Raw genomic sequence first — 13224 nt, 5'->3', positions numbered from 1 at the left:
TTCTGTCTCTGAAACAGCTTTGCAGACTGAGGTTTTTGAAGACAATTCCCATACAGAATAGGGTAGAATGTGAATCTCAAGAGTTTTGTTGGACAGAAAGCCATTTCCAGGGCAATTTCATCACTGCTACTTACGTGTTTTTTTTTGCTTGTTTGTTTTTTAACCAGCACTCCTCCTGTGTAAGCCATCCACTGTGTCATTTGATGCAGAAATATACTTCTGCATGCTGTAAGATGAGTCCCAGTGCTCAACATTCAGACAAATATCCAGTAGAAGCCCCTACAGACAGACATCGACCATCGCTGTGTGACCATCGCTAGGGAGGGAAAATTGTAGCCCTGGACTCCTTCATGAAAACGCTGCCGAAGGAAAAGGGGAGAAATAGAAAATGGAAATGGCAATAAAAACATCAGAGTTCTAAGGCTGCAAGTAGGTGATAGCAAAGAAAAATATTCCCTCTTCAACTCCTGATCACCTTTGCATCTCACAGCCTGAGTAAATACAGAGAAGGCTGTGACACAGCTAGGTCCTATACAGTGGGTTGCAGAAATTTATAGCGCTGAAAGATAGTTGGGGAAGAACAAATAAATGTGCTCTTAGAAAGTCTACAGAAGAGCTTAATTTACGGAAGTCAAGCTCTAACAAAGTCTGAGCTGGCTGGAATGAAGGAAAAAGAATTTGAAAAAAAAATGGGAAAAAATTGAAAGTGTAAAGTAATACAAAGCTTCAATTGTATTTAAAATCATTTTGGTGCAAAGAATTCATTGAAAGCTTCTGGTAAATATTAGGAATATCAAGGAATTGGGTGTTTTCAAAAAGTCGCAATGCAGAAACTGATACTAAAGAAGTTTGTTCTTGTTAATGGGATCAAAACCACGGCAGGGTATAAGAAGAAAAGGAAAACTGCTGCCGTAACCCAGTTTGGGCAAGGCCACCTTCTAGTGCAGAGCTGACCCTCCAGCACCTCCAGTCGCAGGCATGCTGTTACATGGCGATTGCTTCCTTGAATTACGGATCCTAGAAGACAGTGGGAAGCCGGAAATCATCCCCTTGGCCCCACCAAGCTCTGCGTTTCTGTGAGCCTGTGATCTGATAACGTCTCAGGTTTTCACGATCCCTTTGGCCTTCTCTCCTTCAGTGCCTCCTTGGGTGCGATGCCAGCTGTTTTCCTGCTCTCACCGTCCCCTCCAGCACTAAAACTCGGGGGCTCCCTCACAGCAGGCTTGGTGCGCCTACCAGGCGTCACAGGGAGAGACACCGTTTTCGGTTCAGGGGCTGAACTAGAATTTTTGTGTCATCTGTGTTTATGTGGGTAGCTGTCACAGCAGCCTTCACTCACAGCAGCACTAAATATAAACCAGTGTTAAAATTTTTAAAAATATATTTAAAAAAAAAAAAAAGGAAAGCTGTGCTGCTGAAGGATTATCCAGGGCCCTGTCCATGCTGAAAGCACCGCATGACCTCCTTCACAAAGTGGTAGTCAGAGAAAACCACGCTGGCTGCGTAGCAGTGCGCACCCCCCTGGTGACGCTGGACGGCAGCCTCTTCCCAAAAATGCTGCTGCTGGGTGTTCCTCTTGGAGCCTGCATGGGTGTGTCTCTAGATTATCCTATTTTTTGAGGAATGCTTGCTGCCCCTATCGATGATAACGGCTTGCCACGTGATGTATGGTGTACATCTATCTGCCGGCAAAATTATTTGTAATTTTTACTTTCAGTTTAACATAGGTTTAATTGTCTCGATTTAAGCCTCTTGTGGTAACACTAAGCTGCTTTTGTTTTTACTTTGGATCCAATAATTTTAATGTTTCCTCCATATGGCAGTGGGCTTTCAAAGGAAAAAAAACAACGTTTGAGGCAGAGTTGCTTGAATGGATTGAAATTAGGAAAGTGAAACTAAAATTAGGACTGAAACTAAAATAGGAGTGAAACTAAAATAGGACTTCAGGCTAATGTGACGTATAGAGGGAACTCTTGAGCGATAGATACTATATCAAACATTTGACAAGCATGTTTGTGTCTTACGCTCGGCCTTTCTGTGTTTGCAGTGGGTTCTCTGGCTTCGGCAGCAGCTGGATAGGCAGCAATAGCTGCCACTAGGATGAATGCCAGAGACTAACAGTTATAAAACACATTTCAGTGATTTTAAACAATGCATTACACCTCCTTGTCAGAAGTATTTTTGTCAAGCGTAACTGGTCTGTGGGCTTAATCTGCAAGTGTAATGAATGTTGTTAGCTGGGTTGCCGTTATATTCAGCTGGATTATTAGCACAGACAGAAATATGGATCAGTGATCCAGTTTTTTTTTAGTCCAGTTGGTATACTGGTAAATATTCTCCCTTTGAGCATGTTTAACCATTTGTTATGTTGGTAAAACTAGTGCTTTACCTGGAGCGTGAAATCTGGGTCCTCTTCCCGTTTTGGCTGTGAGGAGGTTACCACCCAGGCTGTGGAGCAGCACTGCCAAGGACGGCATCTCGGAGGTTATTTTCCTGGCAGATCTGCAGACTGAAATGTTTGTAAGGCCATCCCAAACTCACTGCGGTTCAAACATACCGGGTTAGCCAGGATCTCGTGCTCAAACCAGCTGAATTTCACTGGAGAGCTGTGGGGTCAATTGTGTGATCCTTTTTCTCAAGTCACTCGGCAGTTCAGCAGGTTCTCGACTAGCAGTAGGTCATTTATAGGCGTGAACCCACCTGAAAGTGAGTCTCTGCGTTGCTTTAGTTAAAGCACAAGTCTGTTTTCACTGTAAAGAAGCCCTGTGGTGTAGGAGGATGGCTAGCTGGCATGTTTCTGCACCCGATAGCATTCCGCTACTTGCATTTATGTTGTTGGTCACTCCACGGCTGGGCTCTAAGGTAGGACGTTTTTCTATCCTTGGATAACCCAAAATAGCCGGAATTGTAGTGAACAGATTCCCTTCACTTCAAAACTGTTCATGAAATCTTATCACACTTGCCAAATCCTTTTCTTCTCTTCATAAAAATGAGAAAATGACCTCATTAAAGTGAGATGTTAGCCTTTGGATGTTTAATGGCCTTTGAAAAACTGTTTTATTTTGAAATATGCTGCTTTCTGACATGATGGAAGTCAACAGCATCTAAGTGATGTTTCAGATATTATATTCAGGATATGAACTATACTCACAGTGTTTGTTCCTACCTCTTGATCCTGGCAAATTTACTGGCTGAGAAAATCTTAGTAAAAATCAGGCGAAGCTCTATTTCCTGTTTTTTTCTTTTCTTTGTTTTTGTTTGTTTTGTTTGTTTTCCCCTTTGGCATTGGAAGCATGACATACTGCAGCCTTTTACATGAGGATTTCAGAAATGTGAAAATTATGGAAAGTCTGTGAGAATTGTGGGTAGGCTAGATTGAACTTATCCGAGACTTGTTTCTTTCATTTATTATTACAACAAAGTGGAGTATAACTTCTGAAATGGGCAGTAAGTTAATTCAAACTGCTAGTACCACAGGGCTAAATTATAAAGGACTTTAATAAAATTAATGAGAAGTAACAGCTGCATTGTACAGACCTTTCAGATTCGGATTAGATAAACATTGGATGCTCCTTGAACGTTGTCTCTCAGAGAGTAGCGTGGGGAAGTTGGTTCATCAAAGCACACCAGCTTTTTTCTGTGTGTTTTTACCCCTGGTTCTTTGAACACAACTGCAGCAGCTCTCAGAGCTGTGCTGAAAGGCTGCCGAAGGTCTGTCATTTCATCCACGTGGCTTCAGGTGCCACTTCCTGGACCACAAAGGTTTTCAGTCCCCCTCTGGGCACAACCATCGTTGCGTCTTCCTTACATGCAACTCGCACTTGCTCCCAAAGTGATGCCTTTGTGGATGCCTTGTGCCAGCTCCATTCACTGTGCCCTTCTGCGTGGGGTTTCATAAGCTTCTTACAAACCATCTCCTCGTATGTCCAGGGGCTGCAAAGATGCAGAAAGTGGACCCAAAACCAGATACGACCTGCTGAGACGTCCGTGGAAGGGAGATCTCCAGCACAGGCACAATGGCAGACAGAGTCTTAGTTCCTTGATGTGGAAGTGTCTGCACGTCCCTTCAGAAATACCCAAATTATGCTATTATGTACAATAGGGACCTGAGCCATCAACAATGGGATGTTCAAAAAAAAATCCTAAAACTGGAATTAGAAACAATTTTTTAAATCTGCTATTCAGTATAACTGAAATTGGGTGCTAATGCTTTCCACCTCAGGAAAAGATGTGCTGTTCTACTTACCAGCCAGTGAATACCGTATGTTTTAGAGACATTTTTTTCATCTCAACACTTCAGTGCTGAAATTTTACTTTTCCTGGTGGTTCACTTGAAACAAGTGTCAACCAGAGTTCAGCTCTCCATTATACAGAGGGAGCTTTAAAGACAATGATCCGTGGCAGACACGTAAACAAAACCAAGGGGCTCTGCCTTTTAAACCCACCCCGTTTCCCTCCCCCTTCCACCCAGTAAACAGCTTCTGGCTGCAGATTTGGTCCTTTATAGAAGAGATTTTTAAGATCCCAGCTGACCTGTCCAGCAGCCTGGTAATCCTCAAATCATCTGCTTGCCATCCTAATGTGGAGATGTCACTGAAAAGGCTTGTTGACAACCTTCTGTTGCATTAGAGGTAGGTCTGTAAAACTGCGGCCGTCGTAGTCAGTTAAACTTTAACACATGGCTGGATAAAACTTCCCTTTCTGACAAATTCAGAAAGACTGCTGACAGGAGAAAATTGCACGGAAAAATACACGTTTTCCAGTTCGCTTTGGGTTAGATTAAGTTGATGGTGATTCATGTAACATCTTGTGAACTCTAAAAATATTTTTTTAAGTTAGTATTTCACAAGTCTGAATGTCCTTTCCATGCATTCTCATACCATGTGCTTTAAAGCATGTAAGCATCGTATTTTATATTAGCATGAAGTAAAAATATTTTAATACATAATAGATTTACTCCAGTTATTTAGTTTTTTACATTTTCACTAAAAGTTACTATTTTATTCTCAGGCCTTAACAAGGACTCGTATGGCAAAAAAAAAACACAACAATAATCAAATACATTAATGTCTGCCAGGCTGTGATATTATCAGCGTCTACGAATGCTTCAATCAATTTTTCTGTCCAGTAATAAATACTAATCTCAGCTAAACTGTTTTGTTACATATACAGCAGGGTCTGATCCCAAACAACTCCTTAATCCACTATTTTAATAATAGTCTATGGATTAAAGGATCTATACTGTACACTGACACAATGTATTGCATTGAGGATCTATAGATGGACACTTCTGGGCCATTTTAATGGCATACAAACCATCACCGTATTACGGTGCCAACAGCCGGCAGATTATCTACTGGGTTGCAAACTGCGGCAAATCAAGTTTAATGAACCTCCTTCAAGGTGAAAATGCTATTAAATGAAATAAAACCGCAGGGCATATAAATACCAACAAGCATTTACATCTGATCTGTTGCGAGATAACACAGAATGTCTTGAGTTTTGAAATGTGTCAAAATAACGACGTTAAAAAGGGGAGTCTGCTTTCTTGTCCCCCTCCTCATCTGCACGTGCGTCGCACTTCCCTCCTCGCGTCCTGGAGCATGGGGATGTGCAGGGAATGAAAAAGGAAACGGGCACTGAAACCACGTCACTTCTTGAAAGGCAAGTACACCCCCCCACGCAAACTCTTAGGAGCTGTTTTCCACTTGTTTCCCCTTCCCTCCCACCAGTTTCTCCCAGAGAGCACACAGAGCACAGGGTGTGTGCCACTTCCCAGCATGAAACCATTTGACTTTTCTGAATTCGAGTGGTTCCAGGCAGACACATTTCGGTAACCTTCCCCCAAAGCTGCGCAGTACACAGCGTTACCCGAACCGCATGGCAACACGCATTCGGTGTGATATCCTCCTGATGTCTGAAGGTAGCCCTCCCACACTCGATACCTTTTATCTAGCATTTTCTTTAATTTATCGCTGGGCCCGCTGTAGTAGCCTCTGCTCCCTGTAGCTTCACCTCAACTACTGGCCCTTCCTTCTTTCCAGATGCTTCTCCCTTTTTTAACTTTCCTCCCCCCCCGTTGGTGGTGTCACGCACCGATTCCATCCCTTGCCTCTCCAAGAGCTTCTTCATCACACAGCCGTTCAAAATGGTGGTGAATAGATGCGCCCTGTGGCGAGAGGTTCCCCAGCTGCCAGTGCCCGTACACATTTTGGAGCCGGTGGGCGGCGTCACTCTGTGGGTGCTGTGGCCCTGAGAGGGGACAGGTCCCAGCCAGCCAGGCAGGCAGGGAGCAGCCTTCGTGGCTGTGCCCGCGGTGCTACTGAGATTTCTTCTCAGAAAGAGCAGCCAGGCACTGGGACGGGCTGCCCAGGGGGGCGGTGGAGTCGCCGTCCCTGGGGGTGTTCAAGGAGAGGTAGGGACAGGATAAGAGTAGGGAGTATTTACCTTTTCTTAGGGGTTTCCTGTGAGCTGGGGAGGATCCACAGGCACGAGGCTGCGGATTTCCCCTGGGTCCCCAGGCTGGCAGCAGCTGGCTCTGGATGACATGCTGTATGTGGTTTTGTGGTGGATTGAGACTCTGGGCGCTGCAGGGATGTGGCACACGCTGCAACTCTGTCAACCTAACGGCGCAAAGAAGAGACCTGGGAAAATTCAATTTTCACCCATGAAAACTAGTCGGCGTTTGTTGGCTTCTTTCTCTTCTTACATCAGTAAAGTTCTGGGGGGGCCTGGCTCAATATCCTTTCTCTCCCTTCCCTTGCCCTTGCCTAGCCACGATATCGTTACCACCTTTTCTGCTATCACCTCCTGTTACCACCCGGGCAGAAGAAGCTGCCCAGGCCGAGCCAACCCCATAATTCCTCCAGAAAAGCAATGAGGCCCCACCAGGCGGGACAAGGGCCAGCACTCCCACCAACGCTCCCGGCTAGGGCCGCAGCCGTGTTCTCACCGCAGAGATGCCCTGACCGGGCCGGCCACCAAAACGTCCTCCTGTCGGAGTGAGGCACGGGCACCTCTGCGAGATCGGCACTGACAGGTATTCGTTTCCCACTTGTCCACAGTGAGCTGAGGAGGAGAGGACACCCCTTTGTGTTCACAACACCAAGAAGAAGGCACACCATTCCTCGACGGTTACATTGCTCTTTTCTCTCCTGAAAATCAGAGTAAATGAGTGTCAAGAGGACACTGACGTGCAATAGCTTCAGGCAGCAGCACGGGTTTTTTTTCTACTTGGACTCCACACAGGCTCCAATAAAAGATTATTTATTTGTATCAGTGGGGCTCATTAATAGTTCTATGGTGCTTCTGCTCTACAATGCTTCTTTTTACCTTTTTTTTTTTGTGCAAAAATACCTGCTTCAGTCACTAATCATACCATTACTTTATCACCAATAAATTAGAAAATGGGTGTAGAATAATGACAACCATCTCTTCTTCTGGAACATTTTTGTTTTGCGCTTTCATAGCTACTTCATGCTTTCAACATTTCAGAAGATACTAGGACCACCATTACAAAAAGGTGTTGGAAATAACAGTGTCATGGTTTTGGCTGGGACAGTGGTGGTTTTATTGTATTTTTATTTATTATTATTATTTTTTTTCATAGAGGCTCACAAAATGCTATATTTTGGATATTTGATGAAAAATGCTAAAGGACTTTCAGCAGTGCATTCTATGAGCCGTCCTATACGCATAACTGTTTTCTCTTGGAGAAGCTGCAGGATTGCCCTCTCTGGTTAATTTCTCTCTGTAGTTACCACATGTTCAGCTGAAACACTTGTGCAGAAGAGGTTTGGGAAGGAGATACAAAACCACTGGCACTGGCAGAAGTACCCTAATACCGACTGCCAGTCTCAGCTGTGCTCAGGGACACTTTATTTCATGTACTCTTCATGTACTTACAGCCCCAGGGTCTTTCCCAAACTTGCCTCCAGAGGTACTACTTCTGTCGGGCCCATACCCCATAAGAACTTGGATGCCCAACTCTGGAGGATGTTGGTGGGGGTAGGCTCACAAATACGTTCTGAGCATCTTGGACAACGTTGCAATCCACTCCCTATTCCAGTTCATGGAAAAGAGCATCTTTAAGAGGCTTCCAACTTCTAAAGGGCAAGGTGAATAGTACTGTTTGCAGAATACTGAATGAAAAAGGATATAATGAGATTTAACTGTTTCTGTGATCATTCACAAGTCTGAGGGGCACGTCAATTGGAAATGAGCAGGCCAGGCTTCTCCAGGCCTTGTGACACTGGTTTACGCAAAAAACACACACTGATGCTGGAAAGAGGGTGCTGGGACTTCTGATGAAAGCTGCTGGCTTGTACACCTGGGAGGCCTAGAGCTGGAAAGGGAAAAGAGGAGAGAAGGGAAGGGCATCCCCTGCCCATCCCTGTGGCGGTAAGACAGGCTCTCCTCCAGCACCTCGTGCCGTATCTCCCATCGAGAGGAAAGCTTCCCCAGGGAGATGAGATCAGCTGGAGGAGAGGGAGCAGTGGGGGAGGCATTAGCTGTGGATGGAGAAGGAAGAGCCTCTGCCACGCACAGCTTGCTGGGCCTCCACTGACCTGACACCGAAAAGGGTTAATGCTGTCGTGTAACTGGTGGCACCAGGAAATGTTTTGCTGTTATCACCTTGTGTCAGATCCGAGTGGTATCACCCCTGACTAGCACAGGAGGTGACAGAGGGGATGGAAGTTGAGCGCAGGTCGCTTTCATGCTTCAGCACAGCTCTTGAAAACAGCACATTGCATTTGGCTAGGAGGGGAAATTCACACTTGCTGGCATTGCTTCCCCAGGAAGGTGATGTTAAGCCAGATGGGAAAATCTCTGCACAGATAAAAAAAAAAAAAAAAAAGCAATTTGGGTGTCAGGGAAAGAACCAAGCTGTATGGCAAAACTGAATGACACTGGAAAATAAGAAGGCTGCTCCATGAGTTCAAGAAGCATTTGGACAATGCTCTCAGACACATGGTCTGATTTTCTGGGTGGTCCTTTGGGGGACCCAGAAGTTGGACTTGATGATCCTTGTGGGTCCCTTCCAACTCGGGATAGTCTTATGATTCTATGAGTCTGTGAGCCGGGTGACTGACTGGGTGACTACTGACTGGGTGACTGGGTGACTGGGTGACTGACTGAGTGACAGACTGGGTGACCAGGTGACTGATTGGGAAACTGGGTGACTGACTGACTGATTGACTGGGTGACTGGATGACAGACTGGGTGACTGGGTGACTGACTGACTGACTGGGTGACCGGGTGACTGACTGGGTGACTTCGTGACTGGGTAACTGCCTGACTGACTGGGTGACTGACAGACCGACTGACCGATTGACTGACTGGACAACGGACTGACTGATTGGGTAACTGTGTGACTGACTGGGCCAGCGAAGCTCGGCCCCTGCTCAGCCCCCCCCTGCTCCCACGCACTGCCCCGGTCGTTGAAGGGCGGGAGCAGCCGGAGCCTCCCTCCCAACGGCCACTAACAGCCACTAACGGCCAGTAACAGCCAGTAACGGCCGCGCGGCGCGCCCCGCCCCCACCACGACGCCCCCCCCCCCCGCCCCGCCCCTCCCCTCCCCTCCGTCCCCGGCACGTGGGGGGCGTCCCCCCGCGCCCACGTGGCGCTGGCCGCGCCCCCTCCCGCCTCCTCCCCCTCCCCCCGACCAATCACCGCGCCCCGGCGGCGCTCGGCGGCCAATGGGCGGCGGCGGGGCGGGGCGAGGCGGCGATGGCGGCGGTTGCGGCGGCGGCGGCGGCGGCGGCGGCGAGGCGGGCGGTGCGGCGGCGGCTGTGAGTGAGGCGGGGCCGGGGCTGGGGGGGGGCCGGCGTGTGCCGCCGGTAAGCGGGGGGGGAGCACCGCGGGGTGGGGGCTCTGCTCGGAGCCTGGCGGAGGGAGGGGAGGTCTAGGTTAGGGGTTAGGAGGGAATCCTGCTCCGCGGGGGCGGTGAGGCGCTGGCACGGGCTGCCCAGAGAAGCTGTGGGTGCCCCGTCCCTGGAGGTGCTCGAGGCCCGGCCGGGTGCGGCTTTGGGCAGCCTGGGCTGGTGGGCGGGTGGCTGCTGGAGCACACGGGCTTCAGGCAGGACGATGAGCGGGGTTGTGCTGTCAGCAGCCGGTCCCTGCACAGGTCAGTTTGCAGAACCAGGCCCTGAGTGGCGCACGCTTCGTAAGGTGAGGCCTCCGTCACGCCTTTTTGCTGGGGATCGGCGTGGTTTTGGTGCCAGGCTTCCCACTTGGCAGGTGTTACCCACAAGGCAGGGAACAACTTGTGCCACGGTGCTTGATGGTTGTGTCTGTGCTGATTTCGGTGGGGTTTTCAACAGCGCTTCCAGAGGGAAAGCTGATTTTCAGTACTCGCGTTAGGCAGGCATTCAAGTGTTAGTTCAGCTTAGTATTAAAAGCTCTAAATCCTTGCAGTTCTCTGCTGAGACCATAATACTGTAAATGTTTTATAGCTGACTAACAGAAGAGCGTGCAGCCTAATAACTGTAGTGTAGATGTTGCTGTGAACGCGCACTGTTGATGCTGGTGTTCCCGGGGAGCTCAGGGGCAGTTGGGCTGGTCTGTGCTGTGCCTGAGCCCATAAAATCCTGGTGTCAGGCTTTCTTGCCCACAGTGACACTGTCCCACAGGGCACCCAGGGTCATTTTCCAGCCTCCCGCCTTCAGCTTATTTTTAGAGCCTGCTTCTGGAGGAGATGCATACATGCAAATGCCTTTCCTCCTCCCCCCTCCGCCGTGCTGGTGCAGGATCATAAATGCCAAGCTTTGCTCGCTATTTCTGGTGGTGTGGAATTGTGAGTATTTACTTGTGGGGTGATGAGGAGTCCACAGCGTGCGTAGACGAGGCGGGCGCGTGCATCAGGCACGTGTTGGTTGGATTTAATTAGCAGCTCCCTGGTCGTTGGCAGGTGCCACCGGGTCCGGACCCCGCTGCGCTTGTTGCCACACCATCGGGCCCGGGCCCTTGCTACAGCAGGTACCACCGGCCTGGGGTGGCTGCCTTTCCAGCTGCCACCTCCCTCCCTTCACGAGGATGTTACCGTCCCTGCGAAGCCACTGCCCTGAGTTGCCTGAGGATGTGGTCAGAGTGTGTGTGCTGCTAGCAGGGAGATGAAACCTGCGGTACCCGGAGCTGGTGCGATCTGGCTTTGCTCACCTGTGACGTTCCAGAGCCTTTTGAGCTTCCCTGCCTTTGAAAGATTCTTTTCTTCTCGGGGAAAACTTCAAAAAACCCTCCTTCCAGCTGTTCTGGAATAACAAACGCAGCTGTTCTCCTTTTCCTAAAGACGTTAAATGTGCTTTTACAGACAATGCTGCAGTAAAGCGTCGAATATGAAAACTTTCTTCACCACAGACCTGTATGAAGGGTTCTCTCTGTGCTAGGTACTCGTGATGTGAAAGAAGGACATCGCACACGTAAGCACGATCACCTGGTTGCCCTCAGCTACCTGACTGCATCTTTCACCCGTGTACGAGAGGTGTTTTTACGTGTATTTCTTTACATGGCATACTCAGGCAGGATTATATCCACGTGCCTGCGCCAGGTCAAGTGAAGGCGGCATCGCTGAGCTTGCATCTTGGTGGAGAACTGCAGAGCGTGGAGTATACTGCGTGGACGCATACAGGGTGTCGTCCGAAGGTGCAGGCACGAGCACGGCTGTTACCAACACAGGAGCCTCAGGAGTGCCGCTGGCGGAGCGCTGCTCCAGTCGCTGCGTCACTAAAGTGGGTGTAACGGATCTCCGTGGTGTGGTGAGGCGTACCGGACGTCTGCACGGGGATAATACAGGATTAGTAATAAGCCCACATCGCTTCTTGTTCTGGGATTGTACGTTGGTCACCTACAGTGTCTACCCTCGGAATAAAAAGTGTTTACAGCACGGGGAGTTCCTTCTCACCTTCCCTCCCAGGAGCCCACTGCTGCTTCGTGCTGGGTTTCGCAAGACAAGTTTGTGACTGCTTGGCAAATGAGTAGTGATGATGCTTTTCATGGATTGGACACTGGAGGGTGCTAATGCAATGGGAGCTGAAATTGTTCTAGCAAATTAAAGGGTTCCCCTTTGTTACTTGTGAAATAATTTTATTCTTTGTTGCAACATTTAAATGGAAAGACACGAATCACGGTCCTCGCCGGCAGCTGATGGCACGGTGCGTGTGTAGAGCTATAACCAAGAATATCAATAAAGTGTTAAGTCTGCGAGGGATTTCTTTCCTGAACCTTTATCCAAAAAAAAAAAAAAAATCACTTCACGTTCTACACGTTTTTAAGTGTATCTTTCAAGATGATGGCCTTGAGGTGAATTTTATTTGAAAGCATGACTTTCTAGTGATAAAAACACTTTGTCAGGCAGAAACATCTGCAGCATCTGCTTTACTACAAGGTCACTTTGGTTCACCTAAAGCGGCGTTGTCTTGCTGCTGCCCAGGCAGAACCTGATCGTGCCTCGCATCGGGGAGGGGAGGGATGCCTCCAACACCACTAATCGAGTCCCTGGTGGTGTGATCCTCTTCTCTAAGGACAGACCCGATGGAGCTCTCTAACATCGAGGCTTAGGGAGGCTATACATGGTGTATATGTCGCACCTAGAGGCGTCTGCGCTGCTCTGAGTTTACGCTGAGCCAGTCTCTGCTCTCCTCCGCAGCTGGCAGAAAGACGTGGGGCTGACATAAACGCCCTGGTGTGCACCTTGGCAATTCCTTATTCAGTATCAAGGGCTGTGAAACTACTGCCTGAGCCAGTTCTCCTCCTGGCAGCAGCAGAGGTATGATGCTGGCTAATTAATGCTAATGAGAAGCAGGGTGCAAAGCCAAGCGTATCCAGCTAATCACCACTGGCACCCCAACCAGGCCGCGTAAAGCTAGTGCAGTCCTCAGAGGTCCTGCCTGGCCCTCTACCCACCTCTGGGGATGTGTTAGTGAGACGGAAACCATCAGTCATAAAGTGTCTGAGCACAACGGAATTAGTTACAGGTACACTTCTTCGTCTCTCTCATCAGGTGTGAGTGGCAAATGAGCTACTCCTCTGTCTTGTTCCCCTTTCCAAGTGAGTTGTGCTGTCCCCTCCTGGAGAATGTCACCTGGCTGTAACGTGTTGGTCAGTTTGTTCTCTCCCAGCTGCTGCTGCCTGCTTGCAAACAGGCAGGTTTCATTTTTCTTTCTTTTAAAAACGCACATCGCTTCTCTCTGAATTCCCCCTTGAACAGAGGTGCAGCTGAGCACGGA

The 13224-nt window shown here is 48.6% G+C and overlaps 1 protein-coding gene and 2 long non-coding RNA genes across 4 annotated transcripts in view; 2 read left to right on the top strand and 1 right to left on the bottom strand.

Annotated features, from left to right (window-relative positions):
- Window positions 1–5234: 5234 nt before the first annotated feature.
- Window positions 5235–7951, bottom strand: LOC106031940 (uncharacterized). Its single transcript, XR_010827135.1, has 4 exons — window positions 6953–7951; window positions 6448–6644; window positions 6097–6252; window positions 5235–5596 (listed from the first exon to the last, which is right to left on the bottom strand). It is a non-coding gene; the product is annotated as an uncharacterized lncRNA (long non-coding RNA).
- A 1768-nt stretch (window positions 7952–9719) lies between these two features.
- CLYBL (citramalyl-CoA lyase) overlaps window positions 9720–13224 on the top strand; it is a 160818-nt gene continuing 157313 nt past the window's right edge. For both annotated transcript variants that reach the window (XM_066986351.1, XM_066986341.1), the window contains exon 1: window positions 9720–9792. In XM_066986351.1, coding sequence (XP_066842452.1) covers window positions 9731–9792 — 62 coding nt within the window. In that variant the 5' untranslated portion in view covers window positions 9720–9730. The remainder of the gene's footprint in view (window positions 9793–13224) is intronic.
- On the top strand, window positions 9793–12202 carry LOC136788211 (uncharacterized). Its single transcript, XR_010827133.1, has 2 exons — window positions 9793–9840; window positions 10911–12202. It is a non-coding gene; the product is annotated as an uncharacterized lncRNA (long non-coding RNA).

Source organism: Anser cygnoides, chromosome 1 (genome assembly GCF_040182565.1).
Source record: "Anser cygnoides isolate HZ-2024a breed goose chromosome 1, Taihu_goose_T2T_genome, whole genome shotgun sequence".
Classification (NCBI taxonomy): domain Eukaryota; kingdom Metazoa; phylum Chordata; class Aves; order Anseriformes; family Anatidae; genus Anser; species Anser cygnoides.
This window is presented reverse-complemented; position numbering and strand designations above follow the sequence as displayed.